Source organism: Herpailurus yagouaroundi, unplaced genomic scaffold, assembly GCF_014898765.1.
Source record: "Herpailurus yagouaroundi ecotype Mexico unplaced genomic scaffold, PumYag 195, whole genome shotgun sequence".
Lineage (NCBI taxonomy): Eukaryota > Metazoa > Chordata > Mammalia > Carnivora > Felidae > Herpailurus > Herpailurus yagouaroundi.
Window position 1 is genome coordinate 17,226,741 of NW_024412426.1, and position 22,941 is coordinate 17,249,681.

Sequence of the window (22,941 nt, forward strand, 5' to 3'; positions counted from 1 at the left end):
TTTATTTAGAACTTTGAACATTTTCTAATTATACCTATTTTACCTGAATTCACCTACTTTACACACATATGTAGTATGTGTGTGTATATAGTATATATGCTCATTTTAATAGTGTTAATAATATAGCAAGTATTACAGTATTTATGTAATGTATTTGTTATAGCTTTCCTTTTCATTTCCTAATTCATTCCTAAAAATGGTAGACTGATAGTTTGTGAGCCTGCTCATTCATCAGTGGCGCTCGTCATCGAGAATCTATTATAGTTATTTTATCTTAAGTGGAAAGAAAATAGCATGAATAAGACATAACTTTATTGAGTTCTTATGTGGCAAGCATTGTCTTAAATGATTTATCTTAAGTAGACTTAACTATGAGATATTGCCCCATCTTATGTACAAGGAAGCTGAAGTACAGAAAGGTTAATTAACTTGCATAAGATCACACAGCTAGTCTCTGGAGGAGCAAGGATTCAAGCAGGTAGTTTCTTCACCATGTCGTGCCACTTATTTATGAAACGGAGGCCACAATAGTAATACCTGTTTCATAGGATTATATTTTAAATAAATCCACACAGTGCACTTAGCATACTACTTGGCCATTATCAAGATTCCTAAGAAATGTCACTGTAATGAAAAGGTGGATTAGAAGGTTTACCTTTTTTAAACAAGCTTCCTAAGTGATTCTCAGGCACTGGCTTAAAATCAAATAATACAAGGAATGCATCTAATAATATATTTATTTAGAACTTTGAACATTTTCGAATTATCCTTATACCTATTTTACCTGAGTCAATTACGTATGTGAAAATACGGCAATACTTTATGGGATGCTGGAGTAAATGGAAGAAGCTGTTCAAATCTGGAAGCTATGAGCTAAAGACTGAAAGGGTCAGTGTGTCAGCACACCCGAAGCCAGTTTGGAGCACACAGGTTTGGAAGGTGAACTAAACTACCCCAAACCACAACTGTGAAGCGGCACAGCTAGAATTTGAGCTCAGGTTTATCGAACTCTAAAATTTAACCCTTTTAACTTGCCATGTAATTTCTCCCAGAAATCTAGTAAGTATATGTAAACATGCAAATGAACTGTTAACAGTTTCTAAAATTTAGCATGAACGTAGGCAGTAGAGAGCAAAAGACTTTGTTATTTTCATGTGCTTTGAGATCATCTAGGTTAATTGCTTTCTAAGTGGCTTTTTCCTTAATATACATCAGCTTTATCATATGCTTCATTCACATATGTGTCTCACCAAAAGCATACATTTTTAGATGCGTTCTCAGTTTTGGAGCACTTGAGAATAGCTGAAACCATAAATGTTAAAAGCTTAATTCTAACTTAAATTCTTTCAATTGGAATTTCAGTCATAAGCTTATGTGAAGATTTTTTGTTTGTTTGTTTGTTTGTTTTTGGATGTGAGTACAGAAACCCAATTCAAATTAGTTTATTAGTGTATCTCATTCAGCACAACTTGATACAGGGGCCTGTACGATTTGATTAAGTCTCTGTCTTTCGGCTATGGCATGCTTTGTGCCCTGTTGGCTTTCTGTTTTCACTCATAGATATGCTTTACTCATGTATGAAAGATGGCCAGTGGCAGCTGTAGGCTTATGTCCATCTTTTGGCTAGTGAACAGTGTGAATAGTGGTAAGGGTTGTTACTTGGTAGTTCAGTAGAATAACGTGGGAGTTATTTGATATATTTTTTCCCAAATATGTTGTTGGCAGATTAAGGATTATGAAGTCATGTAAACCATTTAAAAAGGGTTCTAATCTTTTCTGAACACATCGACATTCTTTGTATTCGTTGTTACTTATTTTTACATGAAGTAAGGCTTAACTATTTTTCTTTCTTTCAGCTGTATCAGTTGGAGTAGTTACCATAAGAATCTGTTAGCCAGCAGTGATTATGAAGGCACTGTCATCCTATGGGATGGATTCACAGGACAGAGGTCAAAGGTCTATCAGGTAAATAAGGATACTAGTTTGCTTGTTTTAAGAACCACATTTTTACTTTCTTAATAATTGTAGGGGTTTATATGCTTTATAGTTACAAATTTTAGCCACTAATTTAGCCTTTTAAAAATATATGATAACCAAATAATGCTTTTCTGAAGCATCTCTTCTGACTTGTTTTACATTTATAGAATGTGTCAAATGAATTTCCAAAAGCAATAAAATATGTATATGTAAAAAGTTTGGGAACTACTTTGCATCTCATTTGTTTTCATAGCCTGTTTTATCTCCCTCCCACCAGAGCAATAAATTGGTATCAAACTTTTTGCTTTATTTTACCATCTATGTTCTGTCTGAGACTACTTTGTCTTCCTTCTGTATCCAGGAACATGAGAAAAGGTGTTGGAGTGTTGACTTTAATTTGATGGATCCTAAACTCTTGGCTTCAGGTTCTGATGATGCAAAAGGTACAATCTGAATCTCCTCTCCTACTTTCCCTCACTTCCTTATACCCAACTTAATTCCTTTTACTGGCAGAGATACAGATATTTATTAAAACTTGTGGCAGTCCTTTGTGATTATTATTCTAAAACTAATCTAAGCACAAAAATCTATCTTTTGGACTGAAAGAAAAATGAGTATACTGTATCTTCATTATAATAATTTTTTCTGGATTTATGTCACATGGTGACATTTTTATAACCAATTCCTTTATATATACCATCAAGTCAACTTTTTTTTGATGAAATATTTAGACCTGTCTCTGTTTTAAATGATATTAAATTTCTAGTGTATGCTAAAGTCTTTTAGTGAAGTTTATCATATTTCAAGGCAAGAGTTCTTCATTTTTTTTCCCCCGCAAATTTAATTGACCTCTTCTGTTTTTTCTTGTATATCCATATTTACTATTCATTTTTTTCAGTTGTCCATACTGTTTTGTTTTGGCCTGGTTCTTCTCACCATTAGATTTCTAAAGCCCTGTTAACAGATTTCTTTAACCTTATAGTTAATAGCCTTAATTTTTTCGCCCTCCTTTTTTGCATGTAACTTATAGACTAGCGATTAGATAGGCAGAGATAACTCTAGTGTTGAAAAGTTTATTTCATAATGATAGTGCATGCCCTATTTTGTAAAAGGGAAATGAACATATCTGGATTTCCCCCCAAAAGATCAAAAAGTAGCAAGTTGTTTACCCTTTTTAATGGTTATTTTGAAAGAGAGAGAGACAGAGACAGAGACAGAGAGCAAGCATGAGTGGAGGAGGGACACACAATCTGAAGAAGGCTCCAGGCTTTGAGCCATCAGCACAGAGCCCGACATGGGACTCAAACTCATGAACCGCGAGATCATGACCTGAGCCGATGTTGGACACTCAAGCGACTGAGCCACCCAGGCACCCCTAAATGTACTTTTTAATAGTATACTGAGGATAGCCTTTATTGAGTTGAATACTTGTATTTTAGTACTGAAGAGTAATATTTATTCAAAGGTCTTCACTGGTCAGAGTCTTTCTCTGGAAAATAGAAGCCAATGGAAACAATTTAAGTAGGCAAGGATTTTTAAAGCTATTTATTCATGTTAAATTGTTTTAAAATACACGTAACATGAAATGAAGCATTTTAACTGTTTTTAAGTACTGTTTAGTGGCATTAAGTACATTCATGATGTTGCAGTCTTCACTGCCGTTAGTCCATAGAACTTTTTTCATATCGTCAAAACTGACACTTTCTACCCATGAAACATAGCTTCCCATTTCCCCTTTACCTAGCCCCTGGCAGTCACCTTTCTGCTTTGTGTCTCTATCGATTTGACTACTTGTAACTACCTCATATGAGTGGAATCATGCAGTATTTGTTTGTGACTGGCTTATTTCACTTAGCATAAAGTCTTTAAGGTTCATATATGTTGTAGCATGTATCAGAATTTTTTTAAATTAAATTAATGGATTAATTAATTTTTTAAATTTACATCCAAGTTAGTTAGCATATAGTGCAACAGTGATTTCAGGAATAGATTCCAGTGATTCATGCCCTATGTATAACACCCAGTGCTCATCGCAACAAGTGTCCTCCTTAATGCCCCTTAACCCATTTAGCCCAACCCCCCTCCTGCAACCCCTCCAGCAATCCTTAGTTTGTTCCCTGTATTTAAGAGTCTCTTATGTTTTGTCCCCCTCCTTGTGTTTTTTTTTTTTTTTGTAAATTTTTTTTTTTTTAACGTTTATTTATTTTTGGGACAGGGAGAGACAGAGCATGAACGGGGGAGGGGCAGAGAGAGAGGGAGACACAGAATCGGAAACAGGCTCCAGGCTCTGAGCCATCAGCCCAGAGCCCGACGCGGGGCTCGAACTCACGGACCGCGAGATCGTGACCTGGCTGAAGTCGGACGCTTAACCGACTGCCTTGTTTTTATATTATTTTTGCTTCCCTTCTGTTTTGTATCTTATGTTCTTCTGTTTTGTATCTTAAATTCTTCACATGAGTGACGTCCTATGATACTTGTCTTTCTCTGACTAATTTCGGTTAGCATAATAGCCTCTAGTTCCATCCACGTAGTTGCAAATGGCAGAATTTCTTTTACAAGGCTGAATTATAATGTATTCTATGAATGTATCACATTTTGTTTATCCATTCATCATCTATAGACATACATTTGGGTTACTTCTACCTTTTGGGCTATTATGAATAATGCTGCTATGAACGTGAGTGACAAACTATCTTTTTATGTCCTGTTTTTAGTTCTTCTGGGTATATACTCAGAACTGGACTTTCTGGATATGGTACTTACATGTTTAATTTTTTGAGGAAACATCATTCTGTTTTCCATAGTGGCCGCACCATTTTACATTTCCACCAGCAGTGCCTGACTGTTTCAGTTTCTCCATATCCTCACCAACACCTGTTATTTCCTTCCTTCCTGGTAATGATTTTAATGGTGTGAAGGGGTATCTTATTGTGGTTTTGCTTTGCATTGCCCTAATCATAGTGATGTTGAGTGTCTTTTCATGTGCTTATTGGCCATTTGTATATCTTCTTTGGAGAAATGTTTATTCAAGACCTATGCCAATTTTTTAATTATTATTATTATTATTATTATTATTATTATTATTTTGCTGCTGTTGAATTGTAGGTGTTCTCTGGATAGTGTGGATATATATTCTAAAACTGTTTAGTTATTTTGAGAGAGAGAGGGAGAGAGAGAGGCAGAGACAGAGAGAGAATGCCTGTGGGCACGGTGTGGGGAGGGGCAGAGAGAGGGTGAGAGAGAATCCTAAGCAGGCTCTGCATTGCCAGCACAGTGCCTAACATGGGGGCTCAAGTTCACGAACCGTGAGATCATGACCTGAGGTGAGGTTAACCAACCGAACCACCCAGGTGCCCCTGGATAGTCTGGATATTAATCCCTTATAAGATATGTGACTTGTTCATAGTGTGCTTTGATGCACAGAAGTTTTTCATGTTGATGAAGTCCAAATTGTCTAATTTACTTTATGTTGCCCGTGCCTTTGATGTCATATCCAACGAGTCATTGCCAAATGTAATGAAGATCTTGCCCTTTGTTTTCTTTTTTTTTTTTAATTTTTTTTTCAACGTTTTTATTTATTTTTGGGACAGAGAGGGCCAGAGCATGAACGGGGGAGGGGCAGAGAGAGAGGGAGACACAGAATCGGAAACAGGCTCCAGGCTCCGAGCCATCAGCCCAGAGCCCGATGCGGGGCTTGAACTCACGGACCGCGAGATCGTGACCTGGCTGAAGTCGGAGGCTTAACCGACTGCGCCACCCAGGCGCCCCATTGCCCTTTGTTTTCTTCTGAGAGTTTTATAATTTTTGTTCTTACATGTCTTTGATCCATTTTGAGGTGACTTTTGTGTATGGTGAAAAGTAAGTGTCTGACTTCATTCATTTACATGCGGAAATCCATTTTTCCTAGTACCACTTGTTGAAAAGATTGTCCTTCCCTCATTGAAAGGTCTTGACACTTTTCAAAAGGTCAAAAATCATTTGATCATATCTTCAGGGGTTTATTTCTAGAGTCTTTTCTGTTGGTTGGTCTGTTTTTTCTACCATACTGTTTTGATGACCGTAGCTTCGTTTGAAATGAGGAAGCGTGAGTCCTCCATCTATCTTCTTCTGTTTCAAGATTGTTTTAGCTTTTTAGGGTCAACGAAGATCCCGTATGAATTTTAGGGTGAATTTTATTTTATTATTTCTTTTCTTCTGCTTTCTTTGGTTTTAGTTTGCACTTCTTTTTCTAGTTTCCTAAGATGGAAGCTTGGATTATTGATTGTAGATCTTTTCTCTTTGCTAATATATGCATTTAATGTTATTATAAATGCCCCTATTGCAGTGCTGGATCTCACAAGTTTGGATAAGTTATATTTTAATTTTCATTTATTTCAAAATATTTGAGAATTTTTTTTGAGATTTCTTACTTGACTTATGTGTTATTTAGAAATGTATTGTTTAGGGGTGCCTGGGTGGCTCGGTCAGGCTTCTGACTTCAGCTCAGGTCATGATCTCGCGATTCATGAGTTCCAGCCCCGTGTCGGGCTTGCTGCTGTGTGCGCTGAGCCCGCTTCCGATCCTCTGTGCCCCTTTCTCTCTGCCCCTCCCCTGCTTGCTTGCTCTCTCAAAAATAAATAAACATTTAGAAAAAAAAAAAGTGTGTTGTTTAATCTCTAGGCGTTATGGAATTTTCTAGCTATCTCTCTGTTACTGATTTCTAGTTTAATTCCATTGTGGTCTAAGAGATACATTATTTAATTTCTCTTTTAAATTTGTTAAGATATGTTCAGAACCCACATTTTGGTCTGTCTTGCTGAACGTCTCATGTGACTTTGAGAAGAATGTATATTCTAATTAGATAGCCTGTAGATACCGTTTATATTCATTTGAATGATGGTGTTTTGAATTCAGCTATGTCCTTACTGATTTCTTACTGCTGGTTCTGTCCATTTCTGATAGAGGGGTGTCTATTTTTTAGATTCTATGTTGATCTGTTTCTTTTTTTTTCTCCTGTAACACATTGTCTTGATTTATAGCTTTATAGAAACTCTTGAAGTCAAGTAGTCTTCCATTTTTTTAAAAAATGGTTTTAGCTCTTTACTTTTTCTGCTCTTGCATATGTGTTTTAGAATCAGGTTTGGCAGTACCAATGGAAAATCCTGTTGAGATTTTGATTAGGATAGTATTGAATCTGTAGATCATTTTTGGAAAAATTGATATCTGAATATATTGAGACTTCATTCCATGAACATGGTTTATCTTTCCAATTTTAGGCTTTAAATTTTTTTTTTAACAGTTTTATAGTTTTCTGCATACAAACCCTGCACATTATTACAACTAAATAGTTTGGTTTTGGTGCTATTGAAAATGTTGTTTAAAACACATTAGTATTCATTCATTGTTTACTAGTTTGAAGAAAAACAATTGATATTTAAATATAAATTTTGGGGGCGCCTGGGTGGCTCAGTCGGTTAGGCGTCCGACTTCAGCTCAGGTCACGATCTCGCGGTCCGTGAGTTCGAGCCCCACGTCGGGCTCTGGGCTGATGGCTCAGAGCCTGGAGCCTGCTTCCGATTCTGTGTCTCCCTCTCTCTCTGCCCCTCCCCCATTCATGCTCTGTCTCTCTCTGTCCCAAAAATAAATAAACGTTTAAAAAAATATATATACATATATATATAAATTTTGTTTCAACAAACTTGCCAAAAGTCTCTCTTTATTTTTAAGAGATTATGTTTGGAGATTCCAAACTGGAGGGCCAGTCATGTCAGCAGAGTTGTAGAGGCCACTTTTAGGCAACAGACTTGAGCAGTGGAAAACTTGTATCATGTAAAAGGTCCCACAGTGACTGCTGGACTGAATGCAAACAGGCTTATTAGGCAACCCACCTCAAAATAGCCATAAGCTCTAATTGACCAATGGACTACTTACAATCAGGCACAGTTACCAAAAAAGGAAAATGCTATGTGTTCTAATACCTCCTCACTGCCCCCATAACTACAACCCCCCACCACTGCCTTCTGGTAGATAGCCTCTCCTTTGCTGTCCTGCCTGCTGCTTCCTTGCAGTGTATTTAAGACACCTCTGTCATTTTTATTCTGTCTTGGGTGAACTCTTTCACTGCCTGTGCCACTGACTTCCACCTGATCTGGTTGCCCCACGAGAGCCACTAATCCTTTTTTGTTTCCAAAGTGTGTCCATTTCTTTTTTTCTTTTCTTTTTCTTTTCTTCCTACTTTCTCTTGTTTTGTTGTACTTGCAAGAATTTGCAGAATGATGGTGTATACAGTGGTGACAGCAAACATACTTGCCTTGTCCTGATCTTGTGGGGAATGCTTATAGTCTTTCAACATTAATAGGTATTTTTAGGGTTAGGCTTTTATTGGACATGTTTTTTCAGGTTAAGGAAATTCTCTTCCCTGTTTGCCAGGAATATTTATCATGAACGGATGTTGAATTTTATCATGATTTTTCTGTATCTCTTGAGATGATTATATTGTTTTTCTTCTTTTTTTTCTTAATGTCCTGAGCTATAATGATCTATTTTCATATCTTGAAGTAGAGTTATATTCCCAGGACAAACCTCATTTTGGCCATGATGTATTATCTCCTTTCTGTATTGCTATGTTGGAGTTGCTGAATTAATTTTTTAAAAATATTTTTGCATCTATATTCATGAGGGGGTATTGGCCTTTAGTTTTCTATTCTTATAAATTTTGTTGTGGCTTTTGTGTCAGGATAATGGTGGCCTTGTAAAATGATTTCTCTTGTTTGTGGGAGGTAGAGATGGAAGTGATTATTTAGAATTACTGTTGTTTGGTTCATAAATCTTCCATATAATTTGTCGTTGAGGCTTTCTGGGCCTGCAGTTTTCTTTGTTTGAAGGTTTTAACTAAGAATTTATTTTTTTGTAATTGAGGTGTAGTTGACACACCATGTTCCATTAGTTTCAGCTGTACAACATGGTGGTTCAACGTCTTTATGTTACGTTGTGCTCACCACAAAGGTAGCTACTGTCACTTGTACGATGCTATTACAGTCCCATTGACTATGTCCCCTGTGGTATAGCTTTTATCCCTGTGACATAAGAATTTAATTCTTTACTGGATGTAGGACTATTCAGTTCATCTGTTTCTTCTTGAATGAGCTTTGGTAGTTTATATCTTTCTGGAACTGGTATTTTGTGTTCTCTCTCTGATCTATTATTTATGTATTTAGGTCAGTGTGGCATTAAGTGTATCAATTTTAATAATCTTTTTCAAATATCTAACTTTTGATTTTATTGATTTTTCTTTTGTTAGTTTTAGTTTCGTTTTGGTGTTTGTTCATTAACTTTTCTTCATTTCCTTTTAAAATTTGCTTCGAGTGGGATTTCCTTTTTTACTGTTTTGTCAAGGTTGAGATTTATGTCACTGATTTGAGCCTTGTATCTTTTCTAATATAAATATTTTCTGGTATATATTTCCCTTTAAGCACCACTTCAGCTGATCCCTCAAATTTTCATATAATGTATCTACTTGTTCATTCACTTTTAAAAGTACATCTGATTTCTTTTGTGTTCTCGTGTTTAGCTAAGAATTATTTTTAAATGTGTTTTGACATTCCCAACTTTGCTTAAAGTTTTCAGAAATCTTTCGGTTTTTGATTTATAGCTTAATTCTAGTAAGAGAACATATTTTATATAACTTTCTTTTCTTTTTTTCTTTTTTTTTAATGCTTTATTTAGTGTTTTTGAGAGAGAAAGAGACAGAGTGCAAGCTGGGGAGGGGCAGAAAGAGAGAGGGAGACACAGAATCTGAAGCAGGCTCCAGGCTCTGAGCTGTCAGCACAGAGCCCGATGCAGGGCTCGCACCCACAAACTGTGAGATCATGACCTGAGCTGAAGTCGGACACTTAACTGACTGTGAGCCACCCAGACGCCCCTAATTTTAATTCTTTTAGATTTGTTATGATTTCTTTTATGGTCTGGAATATGATCTGCCTTGGTAAATATCCAGGTGCATTGAAAAGATTCTGTAGTTTCCATTGGAGTGTTCTGTGAGTGTCATTTAGGTCAAACTTGATAGGTTTTTTTGTTTGTTTGTTTGTTTGTTTTTTTGGTTTTCTATATTTTTGCTCTGTGTGTGTGTGTTTTGTCTCCTTGTTCTATTGATTATTAGGAATGTTGAAATCTGGGGGGCACCCGGGTGGCTCAGTTGGTTGAGTATGTGACTTCAGCTCGGGTCATGATCTCACAGTTTGTGGATTCGGGCCCCACATTGGTCTCGCTGCTGTGAGCGCAGAGCCTACTTTGGGTGCTCTGACCCCTTCTCTCTCTCCCCACCCCTGCTTGCATTCTCTCTTAAAAATAAATAAAAATTCTTAGGGATTCCTGGGTGGCTCAGTTGGTAAGCGTTCCATGTCAGCCCAGGTCGTGATCTCACAGTTCATAGGTTCAAGCCCCTGTGTCCGGCTCTGTGCTGACAGCTCAGAGCCTGGAAGCTGCTTCTAGTTCCGTGTCTCCCTCTCTATCTGCCCCTCAGCCACTCATTCTCTGTCTTTCCCTCTCTCTGTCAAAAATAAATAAACATTAAAAATATTAAAAATAAGTAAAAATATTTTAAAAAAAGACTGTTGAAATATGATTTTATTTCTACTTTTGGTTATGGAAGACTTTTGTTTTGCCTCTGTTTTTTGTTTGTTTTGATTTTTTTGAAGTGGTATTGTTAGGGTCTTAAGCATTTATAATTGTTATCTTGGTGAATTGACCCTTTTCTCAGTATATAATGTTGCTTTTTATCCCTGAATCCCTTTTTATTCTTCTGAATCTATTTTGTTAGGTATTCATCAAAGCAGTAATCTCTTTTTCCTTTCCTCTGAGATTCCAATTATATGTTAGACCTTCTCATTTTGTCTTACAGGTCCCCTTGACTCTGTTCTTTTGATATCAAATCTTTTCTCTTCTTTACATTAAGTAGTTTCTGTGTTCTTTTGGGCTCTTATCCTTTTGTCTTCAGTTTGATACTGATTGAGTTCAGTGACTTATGCAAGTTACTGTATTTTTCCTAAAATTTTCATTTGATTCTTATTTTATAGTTCCTGTATTTATACTCAGTATTTCTGTCTCTATTAATTTTAAATGTATTTACCTTTTACCCCCATGGAGCACAGTTACAGTAGTTGCTTTAAAATCTGTTGCCTAATTCCAACATCTAGATTTTACAATTGGTTTTTGTTGATGGTATGTTCATTTGAAAAGTTTTCACATTTTCCTGGATTTGTACCGAGTAATTGATGGGTTGTATCTTGGGCATTTTGAATATTATATTTTGTAAGACTCTGGGTTCTGTTCAGATTATCTGGAGAATATTTTTTGTTTCGTTTTGTTTAGGTAGGTGATTGGCGGTTTAGATTCCATCTTGCTTTCTGTATGATAGTTAAATTGCCAGGGTGGTTTTCAAACCTCTGCTGTGCTGCGTTGGTTTGTTTCATGCATACGCCATTCAGGGGTTAATCTGGAAATTGAGTTGTCTTTTCAGTTGTAGTTCAATTCACAAGGCTTTGTGTCTATCTTGCACATATAAGACTTAGGCCTGTTCATACACAGAATGTGGGATCTTCTCCAGTGCTTTCCTTTCCAGGTTCCTCCCACACTCTTTGTCTCCCTTTTTTACTGAGGCTTTACCAAGAAAGTTGGGGTTTCTCTACAGATGAGTTACTCCTTTTTATGTCCACAGAAATGGAGTTTGTGTAGGAATATTAGCCTGCCATACTGCTGTAGCTCTGTGATGGAAGCCCACCATGGGGAAAAGTTGAGAGAGAACAAGAATAAAACAAAAGAAAAAATAAAGATTACTCTCAACCCTGTGACTTGCAGAAATGCCTTTTACCAATCTTATGGTCAGAAACACAGGGATTTTGCTCAGTTTTTGCTGATTGAGTTTTGGCTTTGGCTTGCATGGGAGAAAAGAAATGGTACTCTCACTCCTGTTTTGGTTACTTCTTTTAAATTTTGAATTTCCTTTCCGTAATGACTGTTTTTCCTTACTTTTCAGATTCCTCAGACATTTCCTTTTAGTTTTTGATATTGTCCTCTAAGTAAACTCACAGTGAGAGAAATTGGCTACAGTGGGCTTACTCTGCCTTGGTTGGTACTAAAAGTCCCAAATGCATTACACCCATCTCAAAATATTTAGTGTTGTGTAAATGTATTTATCACTCTTTGGTGATTTTTTTATTGCTTGTAAGATACTGCCTTTGTGATTATAGTAAGAATACTTTAAATTCCTTTAATGTATTTAACACATTTATTATTAGCATTTTAAATGTTTTATACTTTTTAACATTTTATATATTTTGCATTTAGTAATATCCATTTGCTAATGGATATTATTTTTTAAACCATAAATATTGAGTCCTTATAAATGATATTTTTTGTATTCATGCTGTTACTTATTTAATGCTGTGTAGTTTCAAAGTAGTTTACTTTCAAATACATATGCACATACTTGTATGTTAAACAAGTTAATGTTAAACATGAATGTAGTAGGCGTATAGATGCAGTTTTGCTGTGTAGCAAGTTAATCAGAAAAGAATGTTATGAACTAATTTTAAGTTGTTTAGGAGAAATATGTTTTTCTTTTTAAATACATAAACTAAGAATCATTTGCAATGAGTTATCTTACTGAATTAGAATTAACACATTCTTTAACGTTTTTTTTTTATCCCCAAATATGAATTTGAAGAGTAATAGCACTATTTACAGGTTCTTATTTATTCCAGATTTTCATAGCTGCATACGTTAATGTGAAAGTGATGAATTTGAAATCTTGACAAATTAAAAAAATAATTTCAGTTAACTCATACTAAATGAAATACTTTTTTTTATCAAAGGACTAAAAAATATAACTGCAACAAAGTAAATAGTATTATCATAAATAGTATTATCTGTCTTATAACTTTAGGTAGTTACCTTTTCTAAAAGTTATAACTTTACTAAGTGGAATATCTCCTTTATCTAAACGAAGTTCAAAGGCTTATGTTAGCATCCCAAATGGCCCAGTGACCGCTTGTGTAATTCCCTACCTCCCCATTATTCCATTCTGTATGATTGGTAAAGTACCACAGAAGTGAAGGTATGTCACTTTTTTTTTTTTAAGTTACTTTATTTATTTTTGAGGGGTGAAGGAGACTATGCGCGGGACAGTGCAAAAGAGCAGGGGAGGGGCAGAGAGGGAGAGAGAATCCCCAGCAGGCTGTGTGAGCCTGCTGTGAGCGCAGAGCCCGACTTGGGGCTTCAGCCCGTGAGCCGTAAGATCATGACCTGAGCCAAAATCAAGAGTCAGACACTCAACTGGCTGAGCCACCCAGTGTATGTCACTTCTGAAATTAGTTCATATAAAACATTTAGCCTTTGGGGAGCCTGGGTGGCGCAGTCGGTTAAGCGTCCGACTTCAGCCAGGTCACGATCTCGCGGTCCGTGAGTTCGAGCCCCGTGTCAGGCTCTGGGCTGATGGCTCGGAGCCTGGAGCCTGTTTCCGATTCTGTGTCTCTCTCTCTCTCTGCCCCTCCCCCGTTCATGCTCTGTCTCTCTCTGTCCCCAAAATAAATAAACGTTGAAAAAAAAATAAAAAAAATAAAACATTTAGCCTTTATCTTCATTTGGGTCCATGAGGAGACGCTAGCAGTATTGTCACAAGCCCATATTACGGGGAACTGAATCACATGCCAAGAGCCATGTTGAGGGACTGAGCTTGAAAGCAGATCCTCGAGTTCAGCTGCATGGAGACCTCTTATCCTGGAGACTCTGAGCAAAAACCATCCAGCTGAGCTGCTCAGAGATTCCTGACAATCAGAAACTGTGTAACAGCAAATTTTGCTGTTTTAAGTTGCTGAGTACTGGGGCAGTTGGCTGTACAACAACAATAGGTAACTAATATAACAAAGCCTGTTTTCTCTATTTGATCAAGTTGAAAAGAAAAACTTGAGGGTAAATCAGTATTGGCAAAGTACACATCTTTGTGTCTAGTCTTTCATATTTTTAAATAGATTTATAATATAGTGCATATGTCCCTCAGGTTTTCTGTAGTGTTTGGTGAAACAGCACCATCCCTTTCTGCTCGTTGTGTTTTCTGTAGTATGTAGGCAGTGGCTCAGAAGTGGTTCAAGAGTAGGGGATATCAAATGTATTCATAGTTGCACTGAAGACAGGCTTTTTTTTTTACCGTGTCAAACACCCACCGGTGCCTGTTTTCTCCTCCTCCTCTTCCGCTTCCTCCTCCTCCTCCTCCTCCTCCTCCTCCTCCTCCTCCTCCTCCTCTTCACGAATTCCGTTTTAGCAGTTTTGGTGCAAACAGACATGCAAAGAAGCTCTGAAACATAAATCCTGCTTATTGGAATTGGTGTTGACGTTATTATAGATATTCAATGTATTCTAGTTTTGGAAAAATAATTTTGAACAAAAGTACTTGGAGACTGTTTAACTCTTATTTTAAAAATTAATAGATGGTAAACTATACTGATCTTCCAGGGTAGTTGGATTTTTAAAAATTGAGTATTTTTTAATGGGATTTAAGATTCAGATGATACTTAGAAAAAACTTTACTTCTTAACTTTAATCAAACTTGTAATAAGATATACAGGTTTGAGTGACAAGTTCACTTCCTAAAGCCAGCTAGGTAGTATTGGTTTTACTTTTAGCCTCCTACGTTGCAACACGGCTGTTCTGGCAGTCACTATTTTGATGTTGTAAGGAAGTTCAAAGAAGACTACGTGTACATAAGTGAAGCGTGTTTCTTTTAATTTCCTTAATTAGTTCTTCACCTGGAGGAGGGAATTTTCTTTTAAATTCACTTTTACTTTTTCTTACAAAGTTTTCACACTAAATGATGAAGTTCTAAGTTTTGATGTTCCATGAAATCTTTACTATCATTCTCTTAAGGAGAAAGTAACAGGAGGCTTATTATTTTATTATTATTTTTTTAATGTTTATTTATTTTTGAGAGACAGGGAGAGACAGAACGTGAGCGGGGAGGGGCAGAGAGAGAGAGGGAGACACAGAATCCGAAGCAGGCTCCGGGCTCTGAGCTGTCGGCACAGAGCCCGACGCGGGGCTTGAATTCACGAGCCGTGAGATCGTGACCTGAGCTGAAGTCAGCCGTTCAACCGACTGAACCACCCAGGTGCCCCACAGGAGGCTTATTATTATTGATTTACATGCTGTCTCTTTATTTTGAGGACCATCTCATTTACATTTGCTTCAGACGTTTTCTTCCAAACCTTTTGTTGATTTCTTCTACACTTTCTACTATTTTACTTTTTAATCTATGATGCCATTTTAGGAATACTGGGTTAATTTTAATACTGTTTCATCTTATCTGTTCTAGTAGTTTTCTAGAAGTCCTAATACTGCGTATCACAAAATGGCTGACTTGCACAACAGAGATTTATTCTCTCACCTTACTGGAGGCCTGAAGCCCAGAAATGAAGGTGTTGGCAAGGCCATGCTCCCTCTGAAGGCTCTGGGGAAGACTCCTTCCTCGCTGTCTTCCTAGCTTGTGGTGGCTGGTAGCAGTCCTTCCATTTCCATTTCTTGACTTGCGGCTGCATCCAGTTTTTGCCTTCCTTGATACATGGCCTTTTGTACTTTGTACCTGTCTATCCAAGTCTCCTTCTTCTTATGAAGGTATCATTCATTGGATTTAGGGTCCATCCGAATCCAATATAACCTCATTTTAACTTGATTACATCTGCAAAGACCTTATTTACAAATTAAGTGGCATTCAGAGGTACCCGGGGTTATGAATACAACATAGCTTTTCGGGGAACACAGTTTAACTCATAGCACCTGTATTGTTTAATAATCAGTAAGAAATTAAAATGTATCATTTTTTATTTTCCTTTTCTAAGCTATAAATATTCACTGTATCTTTATTTTAAGCCTTAGTTATTGTTATAGCTTAGTTATATTGGATTCTAATATCTTTCATATTGAAAATTGTAATTATGATGTTTACCATTGTGACGTATTGTTTGATTGATTTAAATTTTAATTAGTTAATATAACAGTGCAATATTGGTCTCAGGAATTAGGTGATTCATCACTTACATACAACACGAAGTGCGCATCACAAGTGCCCTCCTTAATTAATACCCATCATCCATCTAGCCCATCTTCCATTCACCTCCCTCTGTCAACTGTCATCATTAAGAGCCTCTTGTGGTTTGTTTCCTGCTTTTCTTCCCTCTCCCTTCATATGTTGTTTTGTTTCTTAAATTCCGCCTATAAATGCAATCATGTTGTATTTGTCTTTCTCCAAGTGACTTATTTCACTTAACATAATACATTCTAGCTCCATCCAAGTCATTGCAAATGGCAAGATTTCATTCTTTTTGATGGCTGAGTAATATTCCATTTCATATATACCACATTTTCTTTATCCGTTTTTCAGTTGATGGGTATTTGGGCTCTCTCCATAGTTTGGCTGTTGTCATTGTGACTTACTTTTAAAATGTTAATGATTACATCATTCAGAAAATTACCATAAAATAAAAAGAGACTTTCTAATTTATTTATTTATTTATTTATTTATTTTTTTTTTTTTTAATTTTTTTTTTCAACATTTATTTATTTTTGGGACAGAGAGAGACAGAGCATGAACGGGGGAGGGGCAGAGAGAGAGGGAGACACAGAATCGGAAACAGGCTCCAGGCTCCGAGTCATCAGCCCAGCGCCTGACGCGGGGCTCGAACTCACAGACCGCGAGATCGTGACCTGGCTGAAGTCGAGACTTTCTAATTTAAATGTCATTTTGTTCTAGCTCATTATACTTACTTATATTTAATTCTCATAAAACACTGATCTGTAACCTTTGTTTATAAAGGGTTTAGTGATTAGTATAAGTGGGATTATGGGAACAATAGGTGCTCCATGAATATTTGTTGTAGATTAACTTCCGCGTGCTACGTTGTTAAGGTACAGTTCTACCACTGGATATTCTAACCTATAAATGCTATATTTGACTTGTAGACTTTTACATTCAGCTAGCCATTTTATCTCAGAATTGCGTATCTTAATTGCCTGGACAGTTATATATTAATTGAAATAGCACATGATTCCTATTAGAAAATAACATGAAAGAAATAAAGTATTACTATTTAAAACTCTTACTCTTTTATTTCAATATTGTGTGTCTTTATTTTTCTCTTAGAGGGCTAATAAATTCATTAGGGTGTAAATAACTTTTTTAATGGTTAACTTTTATTCTGAGAGTCCACATATTAAGAAATGCTCTATGGAATTCCACTCATAAGAAGTAAATTATTCACACAGAGAAAATCTCTATTCTTAGGAAGTACCATTTTTTACCTTATTATTTTTTTTTTTTACTCCTATTACCATATTAGCATTCCTGAATGGATTTTAGAGGCATCTGGGTGGCTAGTCAGTTAGCCTCTAACTCTTGATTTTGGCTCAGGTCATGATCCCAGGGTGGTGGGTTCAAGCCCCGCATCTGGCTCCTTGCTAAGTGTGGAGTCTGCTTGGGAGTGTCTTTGTCTCTCTCTCTCTCTCTCTCCCTCCCTCCCTCCCTCCCTCCCTCCCCCTCCCTCCCCCTTCCCTTCATCCCCCTCCCTCCTTTTTTCCCCCCCTCACTCTCTCCTTCCCTCTGTCCCTCTCCACTGCTCATGCTCACTCTCTCTCTCAAAAATGAAATAAAATATTTAAAAAAGATTCTAAAATTTTACTCTATCCTAATACTAGTTTTCATCCCTAAATGTACTTTGGAGTCACCCAACGAGCTTATAAAAAAAAAAACAACAATACCTAATGGGGTGCGTGGGTGGCTCAGTCGTTAACTCTTAGTGTTGGCTCAGGTCATGATCTTATGATTTGTGGGTTCGAGCCCTGTGTTGGGCTCTGCACTGACAGTTTGGAGCCTGCTTGGGTTTCCCTCCCTCCCTCCCTCAAAATAAATAAATAAATAAACCTAAAAAAATTTAAAACACAACAATACCTGGACCCTAACTGGGTATTGTTCAGGATGGGACATTGGTGCCCACTGAAAAGATGGATAGGAAGATTTTTGTTGTTACCATTAATGTTTATTTTTAGTTGTGATGTGCAACCAGTATTGTAACCAATATTTTGAAAATCTATTTTCTTTGTGTATTCTATTGTCTATGAAGACATTTTTGTTTAAAAACAATATGATGAGGGCACCTGGGTGGCTCAGTCAGTTGCGCGTCTGGCTCTTGATTTTGGCTCAGGTCATGATCCTCATGGTCATGATCAAGCCCCCTTTCAGGCTTTGCACTGGGCATGGAGCCTCTCTCTTACTTTCCTTCTGCCCCTCCCCTGCTCACCTGCATATGTGCCCTTTCTTTCTCTCTCTTTTGTAAATAAATAAAATATATGATATGATATGATAATGATAGATGCTCTGGTACCTTAGAAGACAATAGCTCACCTTTCTGTTTCTGCTTTCAGATCTGACTTGGTCTAATTAGTCAGCTTGCCATTCCTTAATCATGATAATAATTCTCAGTATATACCATTGGAATAGACTGCATATCAAATATTGAAACAAATATTTAAAGTTTAGCTAAATAATTTAGTAACATTACTTTAAACATACTCGTATCATGTAACTGAGTTCCTATATAAAATTGAAAAATCATGAAATTCTTTTTTTTTTTTTAATGTTTATTTGAAAGGGGGCATGAGTGAGTGAGGGGTAGAGAGGGAGAGGAAGAATCCCATGTAGGCTCCACACTCAGCACAGAGCCCAACTCGGGGCTCAATCCCATGACCATGAGATCTTGACCTGAGCCGAAATCAAGAGTGAGACGCTTAACCAATTGAGCCACCCAGGTGCCCCTAAATCATGGAATTCTCACTTGAAAGATAAAATAAGAACTGCTTCTAGGTAGTTTAAATGGCATTTGTATTCTGATATATGTAATACATATATGACTCTGTGTGTGTGTGTGTGTGTGTGTGTGTGTGTGTGTGTGTGTAGGAGTGGGTGACTATATGACTCCTCTTCCAACCTGTGACACTTTTGAGAAACACACACACGCACACACCATTTTTTTTAAAGTAGGCTCCATGCCCAAGGTGGGGCTTGAACTCACAACCCTGACATCTGGAGTCACATGCTCTACCCAGTGAGCCAACCAAGTACCCTCCCCCCACCCACACACACTGTTTAAAGAATACTAAAACAAATACACATGTATCTCCATATTGCTTGTTTTACCCCTGTCTTTTATGCCTTAGATATGGGATCATGTTACTTCTCAGCATACACTGATTTTCTGTTGTTTTCTGACTTTGAAACTATGCTCTCGGTTTCAGTATATTGTTTTATTATGCAGTCATGCAGTTTAAACAGTATTGGTCCTCATAAACTAAAATGCTTTGGAATAGTATGAAAAGGCAACTGTAGAAATAAGCTAACTTTCTAGTTTATAGAAGCATTTGCTAGTGCATTGTTTAATTCTTTTTATTTTTATTTGTCCTTTACTCTTAGTGAAGCTATGGTCTACCAACCTAGACAACTCAGTGGCAAGCATTGAGGCGAAGGCTAACGTGTGCTGTGTTAAATTCAGCCCCTCTTCTAGATACCATTTGGCTTTCGGCTGTGCAGGTAAGAAATTAGAGCAGTTTTATCTTCTTTTGATGTTGGTTGAGTATTGTGGCTAGGATAAAAGACCGTATTTTAAAATGAATAACTTTCCTTATAGGTTTAAATTTTGTTTTTGTTATTAGACTCTAAGTTAGAAGTATGCACTGTGCCATCATTACTCATTTATTGCTGTGCTTTAATTTCAGTATTCTGTCACCCACGTTTAATACATAAAGTTGGGTTTGTTGATTCTTTTTGTTCCTCTAAGTCTTTGTATGCATGAACTAATGCTTATTCACAAACTTAGGTCATAATGATGTTTAAATGATTAAGTTATATTGTATAGACACAGGAATCCATTTTTAATTAAAGGAAATCTATTCACTCGTTCAACAATTTTGTGTGTATACATACACACACACGCATGCACACACGTATATAGTACTGTGCACAAAGCACCCATATAGGGATAGTGAATAAGATAAAATCTTGTATCATGGAATGCATGGTAACACAGGAAGTACTCAAAAGCATGTTATCTGTTAATATCATAGCAAAGAATTTTTTGATAACATCTTTTTCTTAGCTAGGGTGACCAACTGTCTGGCTTTGCCAGCCCTAGTTTATACTTACACTGTTATAATTAATATTAGTGCCTTCTTTTCATTTTCAGAAGTGTGATGGATTGGAAGATAAATCATTGCCTTACTCCTTTGTCTTTTGTATCTGCCCCCCCCTTAAATATTTGCTAAAACAAAACACCTATAATTTAACTTCTGCATTAGGAAATCTTGATTTTTTTTTATTGATAATTTCAGTTTTTTTTAATAAAGATGAGCTTAGCACCATATCATGAACACAGAATCACCCTTTAAAAAAAGAAAAGCACAATTTAAATCTTATTTATGATACCTTTTCCTTATTTCCACTTATTATTTATTCACTTATATACTGATATAATTTCTTTATTAGATTCTAGTAAGTTATGGTCTAACATGTATATGTAGGTAGAATTCTCTATTAGCATACAGAATTTTCCTTGTTAAATCCTTTTTCTACCACTGATTATGCAAGTTGGTTAACTCATCTCCCCAAGTCTCTTGGACTTAAAATGGAGATAGTCCTATCTTATGGGGATTATGAAAGGAAGATGGTATATGTAAAGCTCTTACAAGATGGTACTCAATAATTGTTACTTTCATTTTTAATATTTTATCATGCATTTATTGAAAACAGTTTTACTGTTATATTTTATTTTATTTATTTTATTTTTTTTTAATTTTTTTTTCAACGTTTATTTATTTTTGGGACAGAGAGAGACAGAGCATGAACGGGGGAGGGGCAGAGAGAGAGGGAGACACAGAATCGGAAACAGGCTCCAGGCTCTGAGCCATCAGCCCAGAGCCCGACGCGGGGCTCGAACTCACGGACAGCGAGATCGTGACCTGGCTGAAGTCGGACGCTTAACCGACTGCGCCACCCAGGCGCCCCACTGTTATATTTTATATATACATTAACCATTGGCCGTAATTTATGACTAGAAGTTTTTATCAATATTTAGTATGTACAGATGCCAGATATGAACATTTTCAAATGTTTTCCTTCCTGGTAAAGGGAAACCTACCTTATTTTATTATTTAATTTAATTAATTAATTATTTTTTTTTTTAAAGAGAAAGTGGTACCCCCCCTTTTTTTTAATTTTTATTTATTTTTGAGAGACAGAAAGGAGGGGGGAGAGAGAGAGGCAGAGTGTGAGTAGGGGGAGGGCAGAGAGAGAGGGAGACACAGAATCTGAAGCAGGCTCCAGGCTCAGAGCTGTCAGCACAGAGCCTGGCGTGGGGCTCGACTCATGAACCACAAGATCATGACCTGAGCCAGATTTGGACGCTTAGCCAACTGAGCCACCCAGGTGTCCCTATTATTTTATTTTATTTTTTAAAGTTTATTTATTTAAGTGGTCTCTACACCCAATGTGGGGTCAAACTCACAACCTTGAGATGAAGGATTGCATGCTCTTCTCACTGAGCCAACCAGGTGTTCCTAGGGAAACCTACATTCATTCATTCACATCCAAGTTAGTTAGCATATAGTGCAACAATGATTTCAGGAGTAGATTCCTTAATGCCCCTTACCCATTTAGCCCACCCTCCTCCCACAACCCGTCCAACAACTGTTTTTTCTCCTTAAGAGTCTCTTATGTTTTGTCCCCTTCCCTGTCATATATATTTTTTGCTTCCTTTCTTTTATGCTCATCTGTTTTGTATCTTAAATTCCTCATGAGTGCAGTCATATGATATTTGCCTTTCTCTGACTAATTTCGCTTCGCATGATACCCTCTAGTTCCATCCACATAGTTGCAAATGGCAAGATTTCATTCTTTTTTGATTGCCGAGGAATACTCCATTGCGTGCGTGCATGCGGGCGTGCGTGTACACACCGCATCTTCTGTATCCATTCATCCATCGATGGACATTTGTGCTCTTTCCATACTTTAGCTGTTGTTGATAGCACTGCTATACAGGTTGTGGTGTGTGTGCCCCTTAGAAACAGCATACCTGTATTAGGGAAACCTGCTTTTAAAAATGCTTTGCTATCTGGCAGGCAGTTTGCTCCTACTGTTTTAAAATTTCATGTAGTTCTTACTTAATTTTTGCATTTAATTTTCCATGTATGCTTTAAGATTTATATTTTTCCAATTCTAGAAAAATTCTTTTGGGATTCTCTTCTGAATTACATTGTATTTACTTGTTAATTTTGGAACCACTGGCCTTATTAAGATAGTATATCTTCCCACATAGTTAGAAGGGGTATTTTTCTGTTTGTTTGGATTATTTTCTATCCTACAGCGAGATTTTATAGTTTATTTCATTTAGGCTTAAGGTTTTTCTGGTTAACTATGTTCTATGTATATTATAATTTTGGTACCATTTTGTTTTTTTATTTTATTTTTTAACAGTTTATTTGTTTTTGAGAGAGAGAGTGTGTGAGCAGGGGAGGGGCAGGGAGAAAGGGAGACACAGAATCTGAAGCGGGCTTCAGGCTCTGAGCTGTTAGTACAGAGCCTGATGCGGGGCTTGAACTCACGAACATGAAATCATGACCTGAGCCAAAGTCAGACGCTTAACTGGTGGAACCACTCAGGTGCCCCATTTTTTTGTTACTGTTTTAAATAAAATACTTTTTCCATTCCTTATTTTTAAGTACTGTTTCTAAGAGTAGATAGAAACTTTTGATATTTGGATATTTGTATTATATGTAGGCACCTATTAAATTTTTTTAAATTAAATCTAGTATCTGTTTAGTACAGTCTTTGAGCTATCCATTTATACTTGATAGTAACCAAATGATACAATGATACAAATACAACGGTATTTGTAT

General features: G+C 36.7%; 1 protein-coding gene across 3 annotated transcripts in view; it reads left to right on the forward strand.

Moving 5' to 3' along the window:
• The window catches only part of COP1 (COP1 E3 ubiquitin ligase), a 259,773-nt gene that overhangs the window by 143,623 nt on the left and 93,209 nt on the right, over positions 1 to 22,941 (forward strand). For all 3 annotated transcript variants that reach the window (XM_040446709.1, XM_040446711.1, XM_040446710.1), the window contains 3 exons: positions 1,857 to 1,965; positions 2,339 to 2,420; positions 19,466 to 19,582. In XM_040446709.1, coding sequence (XP_040302643.1) covers positions 1,857 to 1,965; positions 2,339 to 2,420; positions 19,466 to 19,582 — 308 coding nt within the window. The remainder of the gene's footprint in view (positions 1 to 1,856; positions 1,966 to 2,338; positions 2,421 to 19,465; positions 19,583 to 22,941) is intronic.